The following is a 26,483-nucleotide window of genomic DNA, read 5'->3' as shown; positions in this document are numbered from 1 at the left end:
GACTTGCCCCGGCCCCGCTGCCGGAGCACCGGCCCTCTCCCGGCTGTCAGTGCCCGACACACCCCCTCGCCCTGGGCTCTGCCCCGCGGATCTTTCCCTCAACCATCAGGTGCCGGACTTTGCCCCCCGCACCCAGCCCTCCTCCGAACTCCTCGACTGCTATTTGTGCTAGAAAGCAATTAATCATAAAATAGTGATTCCCCGGGAGCACCCTGCATCCTGTCAACTTCTGCGGTCTGTTTAACAAAGGAGATTTCCACGCGCTTTGCAATCGGGCTAAGGGGAAGAGGGCAGGGACTTAACAGACGGCGCTAACCCCGCTCGCAGCCTCGTCCCGTTCCTCACTGGGCGAGCCCCGCGCCAGCGGCGGAAAGTTTGGCCGCTGTGCCCGGCGTGCGGGGCGCCGGCAGCGGAGGGATGAGCGGGGCGGCTCGGTGCCCAGCGGGACGGGCGCTGCCGCCCTGACACGGAGGAGCGCGGGCAGCAGCAGGTGTGTGCGGGGTGCGGGTGTCGCGGGGGTGAGCTTTCCGCGTCGTATAGGTGTTGTCCTTGGGCTGCTTTAATGTGCTGCCGTGCCCTGGGGCGGGATCCGAGCGCGGGGTTTTGCTGGTAGTTTTGTAGTCGTCTTCTGAAGTGTTTTTGGGCAGAGGGGCCACGGAGGAGACAGGAAGGGTTAACTTAAATGCCGTGACTCATTTAGTAAATAGTGGTTAATAGAATTGCCTTAACTGCTTAAAATTATTTTCCTAAGGAGATGGTCAACTCTTAGATAAGTCTATCTGTGGATGTATTTGTTTTCAGGTTTCTTATCTGGTTGGTAAGTCTCGGGCCTGTGTAACTCCAGAACTATAGTAATTGATAAATCCATTCTTCTGTGGGAAGGAAAGCATGGCCAGCTCCTGCCACAGAGACCCTCAGCGTATCATACGCCCAGGTAGCAACACAGAGATTAGATAGTGAGCAGCAGGCACGTGAGAAGTGTTTGCATTGAATTGTGTATGTGGGAGCAGTACCTGTCTGTGAAAAAGAGAAAATAGATCTTTATGAAGAAAGAAGTCAACCGTACCACAAATAATGTAAAAATTAAATCCTGTCTAAATGGGCTCTATTCTGTATTATCCAGGAAAGCTATGAACCTTTGAATGTGCAGAGAAAACATGTAGGTACAAACTGCAAACGTGTGTGTGTGTGTGTATGAAATAAAAGGGGGCTATTCTGGAGTGCAAATAAAATAGGTGAGCTGGACTCCTTTTTAGTGCTGCTCATGGGGTAAGATTGCAATTTACATGCCTATAATCTTCCTGGCTTTCCATGCATATTTTTATACGTAAAAATGCAGTCAGGGTGATGCTGTGCCTGACCAGGGGCTGGCATGGTGTTTTTAGCTTCTGTCCTTCTGTCAGTGGGTTCAAAAGGCGCTGAAGATCAGAGCTGAAAAGCCTCCTAGCAAGTCTCCTGTGTTTGCATTTCTATTTTTGCTGATTTTAATGGGACGTTTCCATAAGGGCTGCTGGCACTATTGCTTTCGTACGTAATCAACTTTTGAAAGCTATTCATCTTTGTGTTTAATCTTCAATAATGGATTTTATATTGAGCCCATGTGGTTAAGCCCTCTCAAGAGCTACTGGGGAAAGCTCAGTCCTGCAGGTTTGGGGACTGCTGCAGATCTTTGCTCGTCCTTTCAGCTGCTTCTCCAACAGGTCTGAGCTGGCCCAGTGCATCTCCTTCAGTCTTGAGCCCAGGGTCTGGCACGGAGGGAAGCCCCCACCTTCCCACTTCCCTTCTGCCTATACAGTTGAAGGCTGTATGATCTCATCAGCACAGGATGCTTAAGGCTTCACAGATCTTTCCACCAAAGCACTTATTTTCACAATGCTTCAACTCTTTGCTTTGATTTGACTTTTCCATCCACGTTTTCACACATGAGATGGGCCAACGCGCATTGTGGCTGCGCTCCGTCTCGTTGTTCTGTGCAGCTGTGAGCACATGGTGCTTTCCTACCCAGGGCTGCCTGTGACACCTCGCTCTCACTGTCCTGCAGAGTCCATCCTTCAGCCCAAACAGGTTTCAGCTGCTTTTGTTCATTCTCCTCACCCTGTGTGGATGGTAAATAACCCCACAGGTCCTTCTTTACCATAGGCTTTCCATCTGAAAATAGAGATGGGCGATTGGAACAGGTTTTTTTTGTTGGACTCTAAGCAAAACAGAACTGTGGTTCAAAGAATCAGGGAGGGTTCTTATAAGTCAGTGGAGAGCTTTCCCTTTTCTTTTCCCCTACTATTTAGGACCAGAAGCCTTGGTTATATTGTGGTTCACCTTTAGGTTTTACTTCTGCAAGGAGCATCCCTACAGCCCTGGCAAAGTGACCTGAGCACAAGAGCGCTGGTTTCTGGCCTCATTTTAAAAATGAGGAGAAAGTCACTTACTGAATGAGATGCTCGTGCAGCTGAATGTTGTGATTTTGTCCATTAGGGGTAAGGAGCTGGCAGCATTTTGACTCGGGAGGGCACAGAAGGTGGTTTAACCTCTGAAGGCTTCAGTTTCCTCTGCAGAGTCAGAAGATGCCTCTCCCCTCACAAAGGCTGCATCTGAGTCAGGAATAATTATTGGTTGTTTTTCATATTTTTTTTCTATTGTAAACCTCTCTGGATCAGGATGGCCAGATGGCATACACAACTCTCAATTATGGAAAATATCCTCAGGAGGCACTTCGAGGTCATCTAATCCATGCCATTGCTCAAAGGCAGAATCAGCTCTGTGCCTTTCCCAGCAGCAGTGCCTCCATCCTGCTCCTAAAGGACCTGTAGTGGAGACTCCACTCTTCTCAGGCATGCAGGAAACACCCAACATCCAGCTTAAACTTTGCTGTAACTCGTTCCTCACCTTGACCTCAGTGAGCAACTTGCAGAGGATGAGCTAGAAGAATTTAGACTTACTTCATGAAGTGCAGGTAGTTGGTAAATGGGAGTTAGTTAAGGGTGTGATCTCTTTCCCTCCTTGACTTGAATTCTGTAAGAAGCAGATCGCATGAAGCCTGAGACCTGGAGTTTAATTCAGTGCTTTGAACAGACATCAGTGAGTCTGGCATAGAATGAGAGAGCTTCTAAGAGAGGTGTGTGCCTTTCTGAGGTGGCAGCAGGTGGGAGTTGGGAGCTCATTGGGAGCTCATTGGACCTCATTATCCATGTACATTTAAGTAACCAACTCAAACCCTATCGTTTTAGTTTGACTGGCTCTGGAGAAAGAATGCTTTTCATTATTAAACCTATTGGTTGATTGTTTTAGAACATTAAAAAAGTAATCACCAGGTAGCATAAAATACAATGAATCTTGTAGAAAGTGTATGCAAATGACATTGCAAAAGATAGATGAGTGCAGGAGTGCTGGAACCTCCTGGCTTACAAAGCAATAGTAAATCTTCTGCCAGGATAGAAGGTTCTTTTGAGGCTCTCGATAGTGTTATTTTTATATGCATATATATGTAAGATAAGTAGTTTGCTACAACTACAAATACAACAGTGGAAGAGAGGACTTGAAAAGGAACGACAACTACAAGATGGATCGTGTTTCTCTTAGATGATAGGTCAGAGGTTGCATGCAGGTTTATCACTATCTGACAGGTAACGAGATAACAGCCAGGTGTTACACGGGGATGTGGAAAAACCTGAAACGGGAATAAGGAATACTTTCTGTGGCATTTTTAGGGAACATTTGCAAACAATGCATTTGAGACAATGGAGGAGTTAGCAGGGAGTGAAACTTCTTGCAGAGATGGTTGGAACCAGGGATAGGGGGAGGGAAAGGCTCCCTTGTGCAGAGGATGAGCGAATCTTCCTGTCCCTAGCTGATACAAGGAGAGGAAAGGGGGGTTTTCCTGGAGCCCTGGAGACGTGACGAATGACATGCCGGGCTCCTGTCGATTAGCATTTGTGATTGCACTCAAAGCCAGGGTGGAAAGCACTCAGCTATTCTCAGTACTCGCAGATTGGGGCTCTTTCATCTGCCAGCTCGCTGAGATACCAAGCTCGCTGGCTCCCTGTCACAGGGACAGTCGTGGCTCCTTGTTGGGCAGCTTGTCAAGGAAGGCAGGAGAGGGGCTGTTGGCTGGTGGAGCTCAGCTGGATCCAAGCCAGCGCCAGCTGGGGGGTCATGTCGGCATACCTCCTGGGCAGAGGCCCTGCGTGTTTGGGTGAGTAGTGCTGTTGAACAGAGGGAAGTGTAATTTGGTCTCATTTTGCTCTTTTAATGCATCCTCTTATAGGTGGTGGTTTTCGCTATTTTCTCTGCTATAAGTACTTTCCTCATATAGTATTCATATCTCAGTTTCTCTTCTATTTTTCTCCCGCTTCTGCTTCTTTGGAGTTATTTTGGTTTGTTTTTACAAAGCCTTCTCTCACTTCTTATCTCCCTTGCTTTTTTTTTCTTACGATGGGAGCCTGAGTGTTTCTATTCTCACTCGTTCAGTAATGCTGGCCTATTATCTGCATCCTCCTTCTTGTACTGGGAAAGTCCTCTGTGTGCTGACCTGTCATTTTGGTTGCTGAGGTTTCCCCAGAATAGGATTGTCAGGTCCTGGTATGAATCAGTTGATGTTACAGAGTCAAGAACAGGGGGCTGTTAAATATCATGATAACAACTTTGGTCTCAGCATGAGATCCATAGATTTGGGCACGGGCTGGCATTTTCTGTAGCAAACATTTCCCAGGATAAAAGCACAGCTAACAGGTATGTATGTGACTGTTTAATGCAAACTTCAGAAAAGAGTCATATGATTGAAATCAACTGGAATAATTACAGTTTCCACATACGTCCGATGCACAGATCAGTGCCCAGGTTCAATGGGATGATGGAAAATAACATCAGACTGATTTGGGCAGGCACCAGCACCATTACGATTCTTGGAGCATGCGTGGGGGAAGCACACTGACTTTTCAAATTTAGTTGTTTTTTTGGCTTGAATTTTAGGTCAAAAAAAACCTGTGCTAATGGCTGCCTGGTCAGGGGTTTCTTGAAACACCCTGATTCAAAAAAAGAGTTTCTCTCCCAGAAATAAGAACTCTTTATTTAGAGCTGTTAAAACCGAGGCACTTGACTTTGTCAGACACCTAATAGAAGTTAATCTGTTGTTTTATATCACCCTGAGGCTTGTCTGAATTCTGATCCATACTCTGCTTGACCATTATGGTGCATTCAGGGTTGTAATATATGTAGATGTAGAGGATTCAGGGGGGCTCACTGTGGCTTGTGATTCTTTTTCTCTGGTACACCTGCATGGTATCAGCTCTTGCAGGATATATAGAAGGTAAGAAGCTGTGTTTATGGGCTGAAGAGTGGAAAGAGGATTCACTGATGGTTTTTGTAGGTTTTCCTACCAGTACTGAAGGGAGATCTTCCTTTTCATACAGCTAATCTGTGTGATTTCAGCAGGCAAGAGATAGACACAGTCTACATAGGAGAAACTGTCCTCAGGTCTGGGGATGCCTGCACCAGGAGCCTCGCTGGCATTCATTTCTGCTCTACCCACATCTTTTGTATCTGGAGCCACAGACCACAGTTCCTTTTTGGTTTCTCCATGCTCAGCTGGTTGTGATGGCGATTGTGGGTTCCTGTACAGCTGGAGCTTTTTATTTTCTCTTATCATGTAAAATAAATTCTATTTTCATAGGAGAAAGGGACCACTTCCCCAGTGTGGTAGAGCCATCTCTATTTTAACAAGCTGTTTGCTGCTGGTCTTTCTGCTGCCTGTAGAGATGCACTGTAGCTCACAAACAGCTAACAAGATGCTTTGTCCAGTAAAAATGTTTCATGAAGTGATTTGGTTCTTCATGCAATGGCTTGATGTAGAAGGAAAGTGCTGACTAGAAATGTAATTTTCACCAGCAGTATGTGCTCTCTTCACCAGAACTGAGTGTCTCTGTCCCGAGCAGGCAGAGGAGGAAGCAGGCAGGAGCAGCAGGCTGTTGCTTGTCAGCGGATGTGCTTTTACCACAGCACAAATGAAGGAAGAACTTCGTTAGAGTCCTTGAAGCACCAGCTAAACCCTGAGACTTTGGGATGAATGAACAGCAACGTTGGAGAGTTCTTATAAAATGGATTATCAATGACTTGGAAAAAAAAAAAAATCACTTGGAGAACCTCTAGAAAGGCTTGTTTGGGCGTGGTAAAGATGTAAGTCATTTTGCAAGAGTGATAGAAGTGTGATACAAGTCATAGCAAACAGAAGAGGAAGGGACAGTGATGGCATGTGGCCTTGAGACATCATCAGAACGTCAATTCTTTGTCCACAGAGATTGGCAGAGCCCTGAGAAGTCTGAAATAGATTTGAGGCCACGAGGCACAGACATGAAGGGCATGATGAGGTGTGGCCCAGCAAAAGGGGATGAGTGAGGTGGGGGAGGTGCCTTAAAAAATAAACAGAAGAGGAAAAGTAATTGGAAACAAAGTAAGCAGGCAGAAAATCTGACATCTGTTGCTTTTGGGATGAGCACACAACACAGCGCTGTCAGTCTGAGTGCTGTTTTGGTGGCAGGATTGATGAGCTGAGGGGAGATGAGTGGGTGAAGCTCACTGGGCCAGGGCACAGGAAGAAATGGGGTATCTTGTGTTGGCCAAAACCCAGCAGTGTTGCAGGGCATGAGGAGCACGTGTACAGCTTCTGTGAATGATCAGCAAGCGGCCCTGGTAGGGGAAGTGGCAACCAGTGGGGCCGGGGGCAGAGGCTGGGGAACCTGAGGGTGCTGGGGCAGGACAGGATCTGCAGAGCATGAGCCAAGTGCTGCTGCTGTGTCACAGCTCCAAGTGATAAGGGAAGGGGGTGAGGCAGGGAGGAAGGATGTACTGGGCTGCATTTGCAACCCAGCAGAGGCCCAGCTGCTTTTCACTCTCTGGGTAGGCATGAGTCAAACCACCTGGGTGGTAACACAACTTCCTGGTGGGGCCGCAGTGACAACCCCTGCTCGGAGGGGTCAGGGTATGATGCACAGATGAGAGAGCTTCTTTGGCTCTGAGGTAGGTAGATATTGCTCATCGCCGCTCGTTTTGTACATCAGGAGAGGGAAGGGTAGCTGAGGAGTGGTTTTCAGTCCCACAGGGAGAGATGGCAGGAGCTCGTGTTCCTTCTGCTGTGGAAGACGACGGGGAGCTGGCCGACCTGGCACACTGACAGTCCTGCTCTGGAGCTGTGAGTTGGTGTTCCATAGGCAGAGTTTGAGCAAAAGCTGCTCACAGCCCACGGGGCACGAGTTCACAGAGGGAGCAAGGCCTGGTAGAGAGCGAATCTGTAGCTGGAGAAGGCAAACGGGATTGTGAACTGGATAAAAACAAAGCAAAAATCAACAGATGTACCCAATTCTGAACCGCCTTTTTGGAAACTTTGTATAAGAATGAGAGATGAAGTCACATCTGGAGAGAAGTTTACTGTGTTAAAATATACCAGAATGGATAGCATTAGCAATAGGAGAAGTATTTTCAGAGCAAGTTCCTCCCCAGCCTGTATTCCTCGGTGGGTCACCTCTTGAAATCCTTTTTCCTCATTTCTTTTCTTTTGTTCTTGAAGGAAATGCTTCTTATGTGTGAACACAGCTGGTTGTGGTAGGGCTGTGCGGAGGCAAAATTTGCTTTTGAGTTCTTTCCTCACACAGGAAAGGAAAAATGGATCCTCAGAGACATTGTGAATGATATTGGCAGTAGTAACTTCTTTCTGGCCAGGATTCATTGTTTTAATTATGCTTTTTTACATGTCTGCCTTATGACAGTTTACTCAAATGCTCCATTTTTAACTTTTGGAAATGACACTGTAGGTAGATCAGCATTACCACTCCTGGATGCAAATGGTTTGCTTAAAAATCCACCATATTTCTGTGCCTCTTGGCAGGATGTCATCATGCCTGCTCTAGTGGGCACAAGGGAGCCTTTTCCTTTTTGTTTGTTTGTTTGATCTGGCTTATTTAACCGCTGGTCATTCAGCCTTATTTAGTTTGCCCTCCCTGTCTTTTAGCGACCATTAGAATGGGAATAATTACAACAAGTTGTTTTTGTTGGTTGTTTTTTTTTTCCCCTTGCTCGTTTTTAAACATTTATAGCATCCACTTAGGAAAATAATAATGGTCAAATGTGTTCTGTTCCAATCCTCTCTTCCGCTACAGCAATAAAAATTAATCCACTCTTAGCACTCGGAGGGCAGGAGGCAAAGCTGAAGTATTGGTTTCAGATTCGCTGTTCCTGTTATCCAGCTCATTGGTGCTATGACCTCTGTTGTCCAGTGGGGTTTCTCCTTCTGGGCTTTTTTTGGTTTGTGATTTTATGTTAGTAATAAACAGGAAGAGCAGAGACATGGGACAGGCTTGAGGGGTACAATTGCTCCTGGGTTGTGTTGCTATCACAGTGGCAGCATCTCTGGTAGTCCCCTCATTGATAAAGGCTTGGCATCCAAATTCACCATGCTTGTACTTGATGTGATATGCACTCCATTTTGGTCCTGAGCTGCAGCAGAGATGGAAACATAAGAAATGTTGTCCCTCTTCCTTGTCAGGAGCAGTTCAGACCTTTGAAGAACCATTTCTTTTGCCCTCCAAGTGCTTGGAGTGCTGGTTTTAGATCTTGGAGGGCTACTGTTTCCCTGTAAGAGGGAATTAGCACCTGAGTTTAGCAAAACTGAAGCCTTCATCTTCGTCAGTGTTTCTGGATAATCTGCAAAGCTCTTCTGTTGCTCTGCTGCAGGGTTCACACTGTAGGAAGACTTCACTCCCTAAAGGGAGATGAGCTCTGCAATTGAAAAGCCCTGCATTTTTCTCAGTCAGAACATCGGTGGCTTGGATGTTGTTTCGGATAAAGTCTAAAACAGTGCTCCACAAGGGTCAGGCTGCAGTGTAGAGTCCCTTGATAGAGGAAGGATTTCAAGACGCTGCCATGTTGTGCGCTTGTCTGGGTGTCCCTGCAGGCAGGTGTGCCAGGACATGGGATGTCTGCTGCTCCAGGAGGATCCAGGGAGTCTGCAAGTGCTCCAGGTACCTGAAAACCAAGAGCATGGTGTGCTGATAATTTTATCTGCTTTGTTTCACTTGTATCCTTTGTTAACAAAGAGCAGTCTAGAGGGAAATAGTCTATTATTAATATTTAATTTCCTCCTATTACTGTAAGCAGATGACCTAAAGATCATTTAGCCAAGAGCCAATAATAAAGCGAATAGAGCAACCAGAACAAGTGTGTCTTGGTTAGTAGGGTGATGCCTCCTTACTCCTCTCTTTCCTGCCCCACCCCACTGCATTCCTCCATCCTTAAGGGAGGAGAAGCACTGGGGCTGTCTCCAGCCCTCGTGTGGTGGGTCAGGGCTGTAGGGGAGCTGCTCTAAATGAGGTGTGTTCATAAACCATATTGGGGTTCAGAAAACAAACCTGCAGGCAACACTGAACTGCTGCTTCTACCTTACCTGTTTGCACTCTGTTTACGGTCTGAGCGATTTTGTGAATTGGTGTAGTGCCTGTGTGCACATTGACTCACTGTGGCTTGATCCTCTAGAGAAATGAGGAGAGACAACTTTCTAAGAAACTTGAATATAAAAGATAGTGATACTCTTTTGAGCTGAAGGGCTTTAAGTGAAGATAAGAAGCAACAAGCATCCCAACTCAAGGCTTTCGAAAGTAGGAAATGACTGCTTTAGCAGCAGTAATGTTCTGCTTGCAGCCATGTGTGAATGGAAGGATTTTCTCCTAGAGATGCAGGTGATCTGTAGGCAGCTGGTCCCTGAGGGGGGCTGCATTGTCTGACAGAGATGCTGGATGGCAACCCATGGAGTGAGGCTGGATGAGGGCTCCTCCAAGGCCCTGTGAGCTACCTGAAGGGACCAAGAGCAGGGAGTGAGTTTTTTAGAGATGGGTGGTGGGTAGCAAGCAGTGGCCAAAGCTCACTCCAATGCTTTAGGTGATCAGAAAGGAGAAGGGGCAGCACCTTAGTCTAAAGCCAACTGGAGATGCCAAACAAAAGCTTGCTTGGTCTCCAGTGGTGAATTGCTTCATGGGAACATGCTGTTCAGGTGCTTTATTGAATTTTCAAGGCGCAGTTTTTCACTGGGGCTGAAATCTGAGAGAGAACAGAATGTTCCAAGTCACTAAAAATGAGCAGAGCAACAGCTTTACAGGTTTGTGAGTGGCAAAAAAAAAAAAAAGGTTTATTTAATAACAAAGAAAAAGCCAGAACATGGCCCAGGGTATCAAGAAAGAATTAATCCAATTAACAAGACAAAACATGAGCTTGAGAAGAAATACTAATTGTAGCTGTCCAGCAGATTGTGTGATACAGATTATTTTTCTAAAGTTTAAAGAGGCTTGCTATATTGATCCCTCAAGGGCCCGAGCTGTTAAATATACACTTCCCCAGTGAGTAAAACAAGTTGTTAATTAATTTTGTCTTGTCAGACCTGGTTGCTGAGCCTTTGAGTCTTGCATGAAGTCAATGATTTTGTAATGTATCTTCTTTTCTGGGTGGTCTGTATTTCATTTTGTCTCTACGCAGTGAATTTCTAGTGATATGCACAGAAAGATTGGCCCTTTCCTTGTTTTAGAGCGAGCTGCAAACGGGTCTGCAATTTAAGATGTATCGTGTTGTTGCAAGCTACAGCAGCTGGCAGTGCGAGAGGTCAGTGAGACACAAAGGAAGTTTGGGGTGATGTGGGAGCCCCCTGAATGGTGACACTTCTGTAAGTAGTGAGAGCACTGATGTGCTGGCGTGGTGTGGTGAGCAATTCCTGCTTCCAGCAGCAGTTGTTACTGCAGAAGCACTGGTGCTGAGGCGGACACAAAATGTTGTTTGGTTGTGACTGGGACACCTGCTCAGCTCTGGTCATTTCTCTTCTGAGATGTGCTGACTCTGCAGAACTCTAAGTGTTTTCCAGTCCATCTGGAAGCAGGTTGGGGTGGAAGGATATGTTGTCCTCCTCTGGACACAACATCTTGCAGATTGCCTCTCAATAAATAGCTAGGCTGAAGAGTTAGCCCACTGATTGTGAAAGGGGATGGGAAACAAGGAGCCAAACAAATTGAAAGCCAAATTGAAAGGTTAAAACAAGACTGAAATAAACTGTTGAAGTAGAAGGTTGAAAACTGCCGTATTAGGAAACAGTATGTGGTGTGGTCATTGAGCTTCAGATTCCAGCATCGTGCTTTTTCAGAACATGCGCAGAACTGTCAGTAATTCCAGCATCATTTTTGTGCTGAACAATTGGTATGAGAGGACCTTTTTGGAGCAGATGTGTTGCTTTACTTCGTGTCCTGTTGGAAAACGAGTTTGAGGTGAGCCACTGAAAGAGCCGGGTAAAACAAAATGCATGAGAGATTAATACGAATTCATAATCCAACCAAAGGAAATTCTAGCACTGGGAAGAGTATCCCCTGTTTCACTGACAGTCTTAGTTACCCCAACACCATCTCTGCAGCCATGGTTCTGTGGGACATGGGAGCCTGCACACATCTAACAAACACATGGTGTTTCTCTTACATTCTTATTTTTCCTTTGATTATGTCTCTGGCTTTTGCCAACTTTTATCCTGCCGTTCCCCTATCCGCCCATCCCTTTCTTTCTCTCTTACACAAAGTGCTGTCGTTTATTTTCTGTCTTTGTTTTCTTTCCCTCCTGATTTTCTTTGTCCCTATCTGATATTCTGATCTCCTTCTCTGGAAGGCAGGCTGCAGGGGAGATTTCATTATCAGTGCCTTGAAACAAACCTACTGGGACTTGAAACGGACAATCAGACATTGGAGAAGTGATGTAAGAACACATTGCCAACAACCCTGAAATTCCAAAAGGTAGAAGCAATCCGTGGGAGGTCAGTGGAAAACAGGGTTTTTGCTAAAGGAATATAAACAATATAGAGACTTCTTGGGGTTTTTGTTCTTTAGAAAAGATTAAATGGATGATCTTTATCTCCCTCTTAATAGCTATATCACAAACTAATCTATTCTGTTCATTTCTTCCACACAAACCAAACAAAACATACAAAAGATTGTTGGAGGTGAAGGAGAAGCTGGGTTTTTGAAACGTATCCAAGCCACCAAGAGCCATTTACTTTCCTTTCAAATGCTGCATTAGCAGTAGAGCACTAAATCAATGAGAGGTCTAAAATTAGATTATATTCCTGAGATCAGATGTGAATCACAAGTTAATCATATTTTCTTTTATTATCACTGTCTTTACCCTTTTATTTTGTCCTGAGAAATTAGGTTTCTGACTTCAAAACAGTGAACTGTGAAGGCATGCAACCTGCTGGGTTAGGCCATGGCCCATCACTAGTGGATGAGGTACCAAAAATCATTTGTTTTGGAGGTGTGTGTTGCCTCAGATCCTGAATTGGTCATTTATTAGCCAGTGCTACGTCTGCCTCTCTCCCAGCCCTCTGATGGTTTCAGTCACTACTTTCAGAAATTAGTGAGAAAATATTGCTACTAAGCCTGGCTAAACGAGCTTTAAAACCCAGTCTGAAAGTTACAGGATAGCACAGCAAACAGTTCTACTGACCGTGGCGTGGATCTCAGAAAACTGTATTTTCTGTTGGTAAATTTTTTAGCTGAAACTGTGGTGAAATGCACGCATTACTGAAAGCAGAGATACCTGCTGGATCAGCGTGCGAATGAGGCACACAAGCATGTAGGTGGTGTGTACCTATTCCTGTGAAACAGCATCTGTAGGAGTAGTGTTACCCTGCACCATGGTGAGTCCCAGGTTTGTGTGTGATGCAGGAATATGAATGTGCACTCTGGGATGTGGTGATGGCATTGTGCCTACATGTGCATTTCTAGCAGGGGTATTTCCTGGATGTGTGTCTGGCTGGTAGGAGATGCAGAATCAAGCTGACTTTCTCTGTGAACTGTATCAGAATCTATTAATGCAAAAAAAAACCAAAAACCAAAAACCAAAACAAACAAAAAAAATCAACACTACGTACAATGCTGGTTTAGCAAATAAAATGGTTTGCCTATAAGATAAAATTTATGTGAGCAAGAAGATGGTGTTGCAGGAGGGCAACCTAAAGACCCTTCTAGTATGTGTCCATTCCCAGCAGGGAAGTACTGACACTGCTGTCTGACATGACTTGAGCATCCCTGCTGCCAATTGCACATTTCAGCATGCATGCAGTTGGAGGAAAAGCAGGGTGTGGGAACAGAGTGAATGCATATGCCAGCAGCATAACTCTCTTATGAATGAGCGTTCATGCCATTGCTGAGCTGTGCACTGGTGCAGCACTCCTTTGTGCAAGGTACGTGAGGGTGGGCTGCACGTGATGTCCTGAGCCTGTGTTTGTGATCAGAAAGAGACAGGTGTATGTAAAAGCCTCCTCCACCTTTCCTCTGTGCAGCCACAGAGCTTGCCAAGGCATAATTAATGGGGCTCTCATGTTTCAGGGCAGACTATCGAGCAGCTGCAAAAGTGCCAGCTCAGTTGGTAGCCTCAAAAACAAAACATCTCTTGTTTCTCATCACCACTGTGAAATGCTGCCTTCCTGAGCCTCGGGTCCGGCCCTGCAGCTTTCAGGATAGGCAGAATGTGAGATTTTTGCCAATGATGTATTCTTCTCAGTCTGTTTAATATCCGTTATCAATTTAATGTGCCACTCTAATGAGATTTTGCTTTTTCCATCTCCGCCGTAGAGCTGATTACTTAGCATATGTGGTTTTTCTTTGGTTATTATTATTATTTTATTTGTTTTTAAGGAAACTACAAGAGAAGTTGAACGTTTGCTTCAGCTGAAGAGAAAGTTTCCCAAGTCTTGGGCAGAAAAAGGGAAAGAGAACGGAGGATGTTGCCAGTAGGTATGTCTGACAGGAAGCCATGACTAGCAGTGTGACTGTCAACAGGAAACAAAACTTCACAGCCGATGTGACGCTGACGTGCAGAGCACTTGCAGTGTCGTGTTGCCAGCTGAACTCTGTGACCTGGGGAGCAGTGTTTGACTACATGAGGTGTACTTCTGTCCATTCATCTGCAAGCATTTGAATTGCTCTGTATCTGGTTATTCCACCTTGCCGAAGCTAGCGAGCCCTATCTTTTTTCTCTTTGACGCCTGCTCCTGTGGGGACATCCAGCAGCCATGTGCAGAGAGGTGGGTGTGTGAGCCCCCTGACGGCGGCCGCCGAGCACTCTGCAGACTGCAGACAGCTTCGAGGTGTTTTGGCTGTTCAGTGCTCTGCAGATATGAACACTGAGCTTTTCTGGCACGTTCTCACGTTGGCCTGGTCGCTCTCACCATGCTAGTACATGAGAAAGAAGACTTCCTCTCAGACATAGCTTACATCATCCTGGAACTGATCATTGCAGTGCTGGCCATCCTGGGGAACGTCCTGGTCTGCTGGGCAGTCTATTTGAACAGCAACCTGCAGAACGTCACCAACTATTTCGTGGTGTCCTTGGCTGCTGCTGACATTGCGGTGGGAGTGCTGGCAATCCCCTTTGCCATCACCATCAGCACTGGCTTCTGTGCCTTCTTCTATGGCTGCCTTTTCATCGCCTGCTTCGTCCTGGTCTTGACGCAGAGCTCCATCTTCAGCCTGCTTGCTATTGCCATCGACAGAATCATTGCCATCCGCATACCCCTCAGGTAAGCAGAGTGGGCTGGAAAGCAGATGGGACACTTAGTGGGGAATGAGCATCAGTAAAAGTAGATTTTGAGGTAAACTGCAGAAGAGAGAGCTAATGAGCAGCAGCATTCTTCACCTTGTAATTTGAGAAAACAAACCAAAACCCACATTCCTGGGGGCTGCTGTTTGTGAGTGATTTCTTTCCTGTTCTACCCAGCCCTCATATGGCACGTGCCCAAAACTTTGCAGCGGAGCTGCCTGGGAGCTGCTGCTCCATATTTAGAAAGGAGCACACTGTACACTCATAAACCTGTGCTCTGAGCCCTGGCCAGCAACACAAGTGCTGCAGGAAAGTGGAGCTAAAGGGAAGAGAAGCAGCACGTGGCCACCTCAGAGCCCACAGTATAAAAGTGATTTCTCTTCCCCACCAAACGACTGGGCCAGCCCTGTGTGAGCACCCATCACTCAGCAACAGCCAAAGCATCAGTGTGCAGTTAACATTGCCTCAGCTGAAACCAGGGCACAGGGAGGGCACGGTGCAGGGCTGACTCAAGTGATGGCAAACAGTGTTATGCATTTTGATACACTGCCTGAGCGCAGTCGTGTGAACAGTGAAAAAACACACAGCATTGCTTTCCATTTTGATACAGGAATTTAAGAATAGATTTCAAGATTTCAAAAAGAAAAATCATCAATTTATGTTTGCAATTCCTTTTTCAGTTGTTATAAATACATGACCTGCAAATTTTTGAATGGAATGTATACAGCTGCAATCAGATATTCAACTCAAAAATTTGATCATGTCTCTTTACTGGACTTCTATAAGCCCTCTCTTATCAGAGAGAAATATCCCTCACAACCACACCTTATTCATGTCGTCCATTTTTGGCAGTACACACATTTATGAGCAGCTGTTTTCAAGGACGGAGCACACGAAGAGTAACATTTCATCAAAATCTATGATGAACTCCTTGAGAGCTCATTGGGACTGGCAGCCACTGTCACTGAACCAGTTAGTTTCAGAAAAACAAGGCCAAATATCCCAGTAGTTTTATGCATTTGTTGCTCTCTTTCTATTAAAATGTAAAAAATAAATGTCTTGTTACTTATATATTACCTATATTGTATATTTCACAAAGGCTGCTCCAAAAGTACTGCCTCCTGTTTAATGATGTTGGCCTGTGATGTCAGAGGCAGATGTTGGTGGAATGGGAGTAGAGAATGAACTTTCCCACCAATATTCTGTTTGATTCCATTGCTGTGTGACAGATGGCAGCAGAGGGGCACTGTGACAAATGGCATCTGACATGGAAGTGTGAATGAAGCAAAGGTGTGGAATCGGATTCGTCCATGTGGAAAAAAATGGCTCCATTAATATGCATTGATACTTGCTGGATGTTTATGAAGTTTAAGGACAGCAGGTCTGTTCCACTGGTGCAGATATTTATGGGCATAGCATACAGGCTCTTATTCATTGCTAGGAAAAATGAGCAGCTAATGATGGTGCCTATGTTAAAAATATGTTTTGTAGCTGAGAAGTTGCTCTATCAAAGAATATTATTGTGCTTTTCATATCAGTTGTATTTTCCATGGAAATAATCAGGAGGCCTTAATTTCGGAGCAACATATGTAGATGCAGCCCAAGACAATTCCTCTTCACTCAGTTCAGCCCAGGCAGTCCAAAAAGTTGGACACCCATGTATTAGGTCAAGAGAAGGGCTTGTCCTCATGCCAGCCTTGAAGGTTGTTGTTCTGTGGTCTCCACTTTGGAGTTTAGAGGGCAGCCTGGTCTGGTGGTTGGTGACCCTGCACATAGCAGGGGGGTTGAAGCTAGATGATCATGGTGGTCCTTTTCAACCCAGACCATGCTATGATTCTATGACTTTAAATTCTTGAGTTTGGAAGCTGGATGTGACTAGCTGCTACTTGGTGTGCAGCCAGGGAGGATTTGGGACAAGGGGGAGTTTTGGTATGTGTGCAGGGGCTGTTACTCAGTTCAGCCTTCTGCATTGTGTCTGGATACATCTGCCTGTGGGTGCAAAACAGCACTGCGTTTTGTGGGCTGGGTCTGAATGCTTTGTTGCAATGCTTGAGGGTTGTTCAGCAAGCTCAAGATGCAGAGGAAGCCTTGAGAGACCAAGGCTGGTAGAGCATAGGAGCCTCCTTCTTTCCCATCTTGTCCTTAGGAGGATGCAGCATGCTCTCATCAGTGGAGAGACTTCCTATCCTCTTGAGTAAGAAATTTGACTGAAAAATAGAACAAAATTCTCATTATTGTCCTTCAACTTGGGGGTTTTGGTTATCCTCACTCCTGTTGAGTTTAAGTCTCTTTCTGCCAGCCTGTCTAGTTTAGTTTTGTCCATTCTGAATACATTGTTCACCCGGCATTTATGTTGGTTAACATAAATCTCCCATTCCCTGCTCTGCCTTTCCATGTGGACCAGTGCAGCAGAGTCATTCCTGAAGGCTCATCTCAGCTGCTGTTAACTGCTGATTTCCAAACTTACAGTTGTGTAACAGTCTACTTTTGGTGTAGTCGTAAGGAGAAGTGAATCTATTCCATTGCAGAGGAAAACTATCAATGTTAGTACCTATAAATCAGACTGTTTTCACTTTTCTGTGTTTCTACAGATGTTTTCAGTTCACAAAGCAGTGTGATAATAAATGCACAAGGAAGCACATGTAGAGCAGCCTTTGGTAGCCTTTGGAGCATCTGTCTTGGTTTTGAAAAGGTGAAATGTCTTCAATCTCTTGCAAATGAACTCTGGAAACTTTTGCTGAAAGTTTAAGCATTCATATGGTTAGAGAATGATTTCCAGGGAAAGGGATTTTAAATATCTGGATTTCTGCTTATTATTATTATTTTGGCATTGCAACTATATTATCTTTAAAGTTTAACTTTCTGGACTAGCCAGAGTATCTTTCAGAAGTCTTTCTGACTTGCCCAGCACTGGGCACTCTACCTGTTTCACTGTTTTGTTTTAGAAATAACAGAGCACACCCTCTTCCAGCCCAGAAGCAGTGGAGTTGATTGGCAACAGGTAGATCTGTGGGTTCCTCCTCCTCGTCCTCTATTAGTTTGTCCTTTTACAAAGGGAAGGAAGAAGTTGTCAATTCAGTTTTCCTCAGAAGAGTTTATGGGTGAATAAACATTAGATTTATAGCTTCTGACATGCTGAGAAAGTGAAAGCTATTAGCCCAAGAGGGAGAAGCAGTATGGTTCAGACTGCTCACATCTCACCTTTTACTTTCTAATACCTGGTTGTCTCAAATATGCATCAAACCAATGGAAGGAAAGTTCTCCCACTAAAAATGCAACACTTTTACATTCTTTAATGGGAAGACCTTTGAGGAGAATACCTCTTCTCTCCCCCTCAGATGGTAAGAAACGTAACATCAGACATTCCCAATATTAATTTAGATAAATACTCTTACAAATAAACGAGATCTCCTTCCTATATTCTATTGGAGGGGGGAAGCACCTAACTATTTTTTCTCCTCATTTATCTGTTCCATACCCAATTTGTCCTAAGGCAACCACAGACCTCGATGGATATCTATGTGGTTGTGTACACCCACACAAATAAGCTGTAAGCATTAAGGAGACAGAAGAATGAGATTTCGTATTCTGCTTTGTTTTGGTCGCCTCAGTACACAATTGGTGTTAAGTTTGGAATGATTTTTCTGTGGCTAAAAGAACCTTCCCCAAGAAATGGCAGTGAGGAAAGGCATGTATAGGTAACATTTAAAAATAGAAGAAAAAAATTGTTAATTGTCAAATAATCAAAACATTTTGCAGAATTTCAAAAAGTTCTCAAACCTTTGCTGAATCTTGCCAGCTTTCATACAAGTGTAGCTCTCTGAAAGTGGCAACAAAGCACTCCCGAGGAAGTGAGGCCAAGCCATTGTTCTGTGTCGGACTAAATGCAAACTGTCTCTAGCATAGCAGGTACCTGAAAACCTGCACTCACTGATATAAAACCCCTGGGTGTTCAAAACAAAACTGGCTGTGAGTCTGAGCTCCACGATGAAGTCACGGGCCAAGAACAATTGCCACTTTCCAGGCTCTTTGGTGCCAGGAAATGCTCCGAGGGCACCGTGCCCAGCCACGTGTTCTTGTGCATGCACTGGTGGTGCAGAGATTCCCATGCTGAAGGACAGGTAGCTCTGATGCACTGGAAGGAGAGAAGGTGTTTCTTCCTGCAACCAAACAGAAAAGTTTTCTCAGGTTACTGCTTGCTCCATGTGCTGGCTTCAGGTGTGGGCCTGTGGCATAAATCCATGTGCTTGTCATGCGGTGCCAACTGCAGGAGCTGGAAGTGGAGACCTTGTCCTCTGAAGGAAGGTACTTTGGAGACAGCTGACATTCTTAAACAGTCGTAGATGAGCATCTGAATCAGTGGTTTAATGTTTTATTGCCACTTTGACCCACTTGCTTCTTTCCTTGCTCACCATAAGCCTTTTGACCTCATGCCAAGCATTTCCTACAAGCGCTCATATTTTGTCAAATAGATTGTGAGCAGATTCAGCCCAATACGAGATAATAATTTGCTTTCTCCTTCTAACAACCACGGGCATGGCTTCGAGTTGTCTATGGCTTTGTGTGCTGCAGTGGAACTTGCTGCTGCCAAAGTTGTGGTCTGGAAGCTGGTAGTGCTGTGAGCAAAAGAGCAGTGCCAGCCCACTGCCATTGCTTCTAGTGCTCGGAGCCCTGTGCCTAGCTGTGGGATCCCATCCTGCCTGTCCCCATAGCATGATCAAGTACCAGTATCAGGTATCATCTGGTAATAAGGGAGGATGTTCCTTAACTGACAGTTTTGGGAAATAGTTGTTTGAGTGGTGTGTGAGAAGGTCTGGGTTTGATATCCTGCTCCAAGATTTCTTAAGTGATCTGGGATTGTCAGCATCTCTCATTTTCAGATACCTGTTACAGGGATAGAATATCCTTCTGCCCTGCAACTGCAGCTGCCAGGGTGTGTGGGCTGTTGGGCACTGTGCTGAGCGAACTGTGTTTGCAGTGAGTTGTTCAGAAGCACTGAGCACTGCTGGAATTCAGATGGAAGTGCAGTGCCCTCCACGTGCAGCACGTCGCTCTGTGATGCAGTGACAGTGGCAGATGTGAGTTCTGCACGTGGTGGGGACTTTTGGCTGAGGGGAGCCATGCCCGTGCTGTCAGCCAGGGCTGGGTTTGGAAGACAAGCAGCACACCAGGCAGAAGGTGGGATGATGAGTTAGACCAGCTATAAATCATGCAATGGATTTTAACCTCTATCTGAGGACCCTGTGGTTCTCATACCAGCTCTGCCTTGCACCTTGTTTCAAGACTTACGGGTCAGACAGGTGATGCACTACATTTTCTGCTTTAGTCATTATTTTGATGGCAGAGCTTAGGTGAGGGATCATAAGGTATCACATCTTCAGCCAATTTAATTTAGGCAGCATAGGGGAGTTGTGCATTCACAAGAGCAGCTGCTCCCCTGGAGACAATGCACTGGTTTGCTGGTGGGAGAGCAGCAGGGCAGGCAGAATTATCTGGGGGAAGATATCTATGCTTGCAGGTATTTGCACTTTATGGAGGAGCCAAGTACCCCAACCCCACACCACCTCCACCCTGAGCGTCTCTGCTCTTCACACGTGTTCTCTGTGCCTGCAGTTTCACCAGCAGTTGTTGCTTGTGTAGAGAGTCCAGTATTTCCAGAAAGCATGAGAACTGCTCATGCACAGGCAATCCAGTGCTGTCTGGACACATCAGACATGCTATGAAGTCATTCCCGGCTATGCAGAGCATGAGCTGTAGGTGTGAGCATCTCCTTTCAGCGGGTTGCACCTCCTGCATCAGGATGCCAGCCAGTGATGCTCCCTGAAAGCCCTGACCTTATTATCCAGAGCTGTACAGCACTGTGGGTACAGGCAGCAGTTTTGGCCTGGGGGCCAGAAAGACACCCAGAGAGGTGCTACACATGGTGTTGTGAGCTTTTGCTCTTAGCCCGTGGAGATGCTGAGCATTATAGAAATGTACTGATAAATTGATAGCACTGCCAACTTGGTACAGTGCAGCTGGGAAGCAGAAGGCTGCTTGGGTTAAGTGCTGTTCCTAAGCCTTGTAAAGTTTGTTGCATGGGAATCCCCAGAGGGTAAGAAGGAGGGAGAAGCTGGAGTGGGGTGGGAGGGAGTTGTTTGCCTGGAGCAATGATGAATGTATTTTTAGTGAAAGGGATGGGACATCTCTAGTCGTGGGATAACAGCTGCACAATTTCAAAATTCCTCCGACAAGATGTAGCCAATTCCAGGGCTGGAGGGTTTTGTGATTTTTTTTTCTTCTTTTTTTTCCAAAGCTCCAAGTGCCTTTGGCCAACCTCTTGTTCCCCAAGGGTATTTTTCAAAGCACAGATGCTGTTTCGCTGTGTTAATTAGCTCTGAATGTAAGCAGTTTCTCTGCTAGTATCCATGCAGTGCTCTCTGCCTCCTATAGGCACTGAGTAGGATCCACCTCTTGCAAGAGAGAACTTTTTATGTCCCAGGATCAGCTGAATCCCTCTCTTAATTTCTGGAAGGTGAATTTCAGTGTGTTTTGAGTGCTGGGAATTGTGGTTGGCTTCTTCAGCTGTTCCTTCTTTTCTGATTTTAAAATGCAGCTGTGGAATGGAGGATGGAGCCTGCCAGGTTTTATATCAGCCAGGTTATTTCCAGAGCCCACCAGCAGGGATTTAAAGTGCATGCAAAATCACTGTTCATTGCTGTGCCTGGAGAAAGCAGCATCCCCCTTCCCCTGCTCTGAACTGGTGTTAGGATAGGAGCATGAACCTGTGGGAGGGGCTATCTCATTGAGGGATGGAAAGATTTTTGTGGCTGGTTAGATTATTATTATTATTTTTAATGTTTATTTTGCTGAGAAAATTCTGGAGACAGAGGGAGAAGGAGAACTGGGTAAACAACACTGGTAGCCCAGAGCTACTGTGGTCCGATTGCAGACACATGGGGTCAAATGCAGTGTGGGACCCACACTGGACAATGTGGGAATCCAGCCATCTACTTTCTATGCTAAGTGTTACCAAGTAAAGGAAATTGCATTGAAATGTTAAACTGTTGCCCTGATTTACATTTTCAGAGAGAAGAACTGGTGGAGTCAGCTCAGGACTCGCAGTAACCTGTGAGGCCTTGGGAACTGGCTGATATTTCAAACAAACAAAGGTCCCTGGCTGCCCTGTCAGGTTCTTACCATGTTGCTTATTGTCTTGTTCAACAGATCTTGGTGGATTTATTGCTAGGAGCTCTGAGTTGAGCTAGGTATATCAATATCTTCATCACTGAGGTTGCTTTTGGTGTGTGCAGTGCAGCCCACAGTATACCTGTGGTCAGAGTACTCTCCTTAGCTTAGCTCCTATTTTATGAGAAAGATATGGGGTCAGCTTTGCTGTGCTGGTCAGGAAAATTGCTAGCCTTGTCTCAGTTATTTAAGGAAGGCTGGTGATGCAGGACTTGTTGAAAGCGGGAGCAAAGTGAGGTAGTGTGCAGGGGAATGCCAGCCTGACCTCTGCAACTCAGCCAGCAACAGACTTTCCCTGGAACCCACCTAGATTATGGGGCCAATGGCACTGTGCCTCCAGTCTTTTAGAACTGTTTGGCTTACAGATGGATTAATGGTGAGACAGACATAGCAATTCTCTGCCAGAAGCCTGCTTCCTTGGCAGAATGGAGGAGCCATCCCTATGCCTTTGGCAGAGGAGCCGTAGTAGCCTTCATCACCAAGGGTCAGAACAGTGATGCCAGTTATTCAGGCTGCAAGATCTGCAAGCATGACCATGGTGGAATGAACCACTTTAATTTCCCTGCTTTTCTGTAGCCTATCCACTGCCTAAAGGAGCAAGGAGGGAAGTAGATGACATGCAGTGTCACTATGGAGTCCATGCTGGGCTGGATGGGTTCTACACAGCAGTTCAAAGGCCTGTCTGAAGAAACAGATGCCTTTCTTGCTGTCTTCTTCCTTCTAGGGTATTGGACCATTGTCTGGGTGTCAAGGGCTTGTTGAATGACACTGGTGTAATTCTCATTTTTTCCTCTGCTTTACAGGTACAATGGCTTGGTGACAGGCTCTCGAGCCAAAGGTATCATTGCCATCTGCTGGGTATTGTCTTTCATCATCGGCTTGACACCAATGCTAGGGTGGCACAAGCGTTCCCAGATTGAAGAGCTGGGTGCTAATAAGTCCTCTCCCATCAACTGCAGCAACAGTATGGTGGTATGTCTCTTTGAGGCTGTGGTCACCATGGAGTACATGGTCTACTACAACTTTTTTGCCTGTGTGTTGTTGCCTCTTCTCCTCATGTTTGGCATCTACTTGAAAATCTTCATGGCAGCCCGACGGCAGCTCAAGCAGATGGAGAACAAGATGGTGCATGGAGAACGCTCACGTTCCACCTTGCAGAAGGAAGTCCACGCAGCCAAATCTTTAGCCATCATTGTCGGCTTGTTTGCAGTCTGTTGGCTTCCACTACATATTATTAACTGTTTCACCCTTTTTTGCCCAAATTGTGCCCATGCTCCCCTCTGGCTGATGTATCTGGCCATTATCCTGTCTCATGCCAACTCGGTTGTAAATCCTCTAATTTATGCCTACCGAATCAGGGAGTTCCGATACACCTTTCGTAAAATCATCAGCCAGCATATCCTGGGAAGGAAAGAGCAGTTCAAGGCAGGAACAGCCAGCATTAGGACTTCCACACATGGTGGGGATGGAGAGAACGCCAGCATACGAATCAGTGAGTATGCATTAGAAGTGTATACCAATGGAGAGATCCACAGGGATCCTGAAAAGCAGGACTTAAACAAATGCAAAGCTGTCTTGGAATGGCACCAGAATGGAAGTGCTCTGGACATGGAGACAAATGGGCATCTCCCACGTTCCTGCAAAAATGGGATTCTCTCAGATGCGTGTGTGAACAGGGAGCTTCACCATGAAGAGTTAATAGATGCCCAGGTATCTTTCTCAGATCTAGAAAGCACAGCCTTCGCAGCAGCAGCTGATGTTTCCTGATGAATCGTTCACAGTCTTCCTGGTATAATTATTTTATTTTCTATGAGCAGCCTCTGCCACGGCAGAAGATGAGGCTGGGGGGCGGGGGGAGAGGTGTGTATTCAAGTTACTGTGGAAAAGGGTCCTTACCCCGGACTTGTTGTGGCAATGCTAAATACTAGACTGGAGAAAAAGCCAAGAGACCACTGAAACAGACTGAGAAAGGAGGGACATGTAATCCATCGATGACCTGTCACCAGGAGCAGTGACAGGGTCAAAGATGGCATTCCAGATTGAGCACTGGGAGACTGCTGAAGCAGGGCGTATCGTGACATTATGCTATACTGTGTGTCTGTGGTTGTACGTCTGTTTTGCTGTCTTTACCAACAGAAATAAAACCATGGCTGAAAGCATTCACTTGATTGTGAGAGCAACAAGGAAGAGCATCTAATTCTTTGGCCCTGTAACAAATGGAAGGAAGATAGCAACATCTATTGGTCAGGAAGGATGCCATCAGCTGCCTGGACAAGAAAGGAATTTACCTGATGGGAGTTTTGGATACCTTCAACCATGACATTTTGTCTTTCAGTTCATGTTTTTAAAGCTTATAGTGCAACAGGTTGCTCGGATGTTTTTCTTGTCTTGATTAGATTACATTACGTTAAGTTATAAAGATGAACAAGAACTCATATCCATTCCCTGGGCACTCAATGTTCCAGATGCACAAGACAAATGTAACCTCATAGTTCTCCACTCTATCCAACAAATAATGAAAACTGAGACTAATATGGAGTTCCCTTAGCAAAAGAACAGTCAGCAGGACTTGGTGCTAGAGCATGGATGGTCTTCATCACCAGGGGTGGTCATGCCCTGAGGTGCTGTGGAGAATCATCAGGTGTGAGGTGTCTGCAAGCTGGTGGGCACTGTCTGGCTACTGCTTTTTCCTCTGTGTCTGTGCCTGCCCTGGGTTCCCAGAGTACAAATTAATTCCATGGTCCGAAGTTGTCATTCTCACTCAAAAGTCTGTGGGATACACGTTTTTTTATTTTTTGATGGGAAGGCAGGGTGGGGAATGACACAGGATGAGACATACCTACTTACTTTTGGAATCCCAGCTCAGTCTGAACATCTTTTTCTCCTGTGGTTTCAGTTGTTTCCTGATGTGCTTTACTGTGAAGCCTGATGTGTCCCAGCAGTGCAGAGGCCAACAGATCTCAGTCTGTCTGGCTAGAAGATACTCTGAGGAGCTGGAAGCAGTCAGTGTTAGTAGAAGTCTGCTTAGAAACTGCAGTAGTATGTGTAAGAGAGCAGGCAAATCTGCTGCAGCAAAGGTATGCACTGATATGATTTGTCGTAGAGGAGTTTCACAGCAGTTTAGTAATTTTCTGTGTCACCTATGAAGCCGTGGTAACTCAAGGACAGCAGAGTGCCATGGTAGCTTGTATTCTACCTAAATATTTTCCAGTGTTTGTTTTCCAGACAAATACTCTATGTCCCGTGCCATCAGCCTTCCAGGGAGATGGGAATAATGGTCCTACTAGAAAGTTAGAAGTCTGGCAGTTCTGAGGATCAAGAGTTTTTCCTTAGCTAAAAATATCAGAAGTGTCAGCCTACTACCCTGGCTCTTCCTCGTGTCTCTCCATTAACATTTCAGAACCCAGATAATCTCATTTTTAGGAAGGAAAGTGGAGCTGCATTTTGGTATTTGGAGAAGAGCACACTAGGTTTGTGTGTTCTCTGTCCGTGTTTATTTTAAATATTGTGAATTATTAGAATGAAAGTTAAGTTTTATTTGAAGAAAATTTTCTTTTCTTCCCAGTCTGTCTGAATGAAGGTGAAGAGTGGTTTATAATACTGAATGTGTCCAAAGTACGTGACTGCCCTAGGCTAGCAGAAAACTCACTGTAAGCTGGGTAAAAGGATGCGTTTGTCACCACAATCCTTAGCAGAAGGACAGGCAAGTATATAGAACAGTAGATTCCACAGTTTAATTGTATTGCTGCTTTCTTGGCATGGCTCTACCACGTACTCTAACGTCAGAGGTGTGGATTATCACTCTAGCACCATTAGCAAACGCATGACCATTTGCCTACGACTGATGCTGTAGGCAGGCCCTCTGCAGGGTGACTTGGGATCTTGTTGCTCTTTATCTTCCTTGATGGAATATTTCTGTCGGCTCTGTGCAGGATGACTCCTCTGGCCTCCTGAAACAGCAGCAGAGGAATTCAGTCTGAAAAATGGGGATCTGATCTCTTTAGGCCTCAGCTGGGAGCTGAAATGTTTCTAAGAATAACACAAGATTACATCCGGTATTCATGTCAATAACAATTAGGTTCACAAAGAAGCAGAGCAGGGAAGGAAGTGTGGGAAAATACCAGTGTAGCTCATGTGCTGGAGCACAGGCAAGTGCAGAAGTGTCTGCTATTGAACTTTAGTTGCCATTGTAAAGGGATGTTTTATGCCACGTTGCATCAGACTTTCAACAGCTGATGTAGGTTGGTTGCTTTCTATTGTTTCCTGAGCTTCTTCACACTCATTTGTGGGTTCTTCTTGCTTGGCTGCCACAAGAATTGAATTGATCTATGTTGATGTGACAAAATTAAGATTGTCCCTCTGGAAACTATCCTGCCCAACCAAAGTAAGATTGCCATGCAAACTTAGAGTTTCCAGATGTCCTGAAATCAGTTTTTCTGTCACTGTTTGAGGTTCCTCCCAGCTGTATCCACTCCCTTTCAACATTAGTGATCTAGATTTCAAATGAAAAAGGGCCAGGGGATGTGTGTAGGAGGATGTGCAGTGGTTGTGAGGAGGCAGTGTGTTTTGTATGGAATTGGAAGTCTGTAGTCACAGGAAGGAGCGGATGGCCAATTGCACCACATGGTGCGTGCCTTCTGGCAAACATATGT

General features: G+C 45.5%; 1 protein-coding gene across 1 annotated transcript; it reads left to right on the top strand.

Moving 5' to 3' along the window:
- Positions 1–43: 43 nt before the first annotated feature.
- On the top strand, positions 44–23,990 carry ADORA2A (adenosine A2a receptor). Its single transcript, XM_010720296.3, has 3 exons — positions 44–490; positions 13,701–14,584; positions 22,635–23,990. The coding sequence occupies exons 2-3, from the start codon at positions 14,235–14,237 to the stop codon at positions 23,596–23,598; spliced, it is 1,314 nt and encodes a 437-aa protein (XP_010718598.1). The 5' UTR covers positions 44–490; positions 13,701–14,234; the 3' UTR covers positions 23,599–23,990.
- Positions 23,991–26,483: the final 2,493 nt, after the last annotated feature.

This window comes from Meleagris gallopavo, chromosome 17 (genome assembly GCF_000146605.3).
Source record: "Meleagris gallopavo isolate NT-WF06-2002-E0010 breed Aviagen turkey brand Nicholas breeding stock chromosome 17, Turkey_5.1, whole genome shotgun sequence".
NCBI classification, from domain to species: Eukaryota; Metazoa; Chordata; class Aves; order Galliformes; family Phasianidae; genus Meleagris; species Meleagris gallopavo.
The sequence above is the reverse complement of the archived record's forward strand: the minus strand, read 5'-3'. Positions and strand labels throughout refer to the sequence as shown.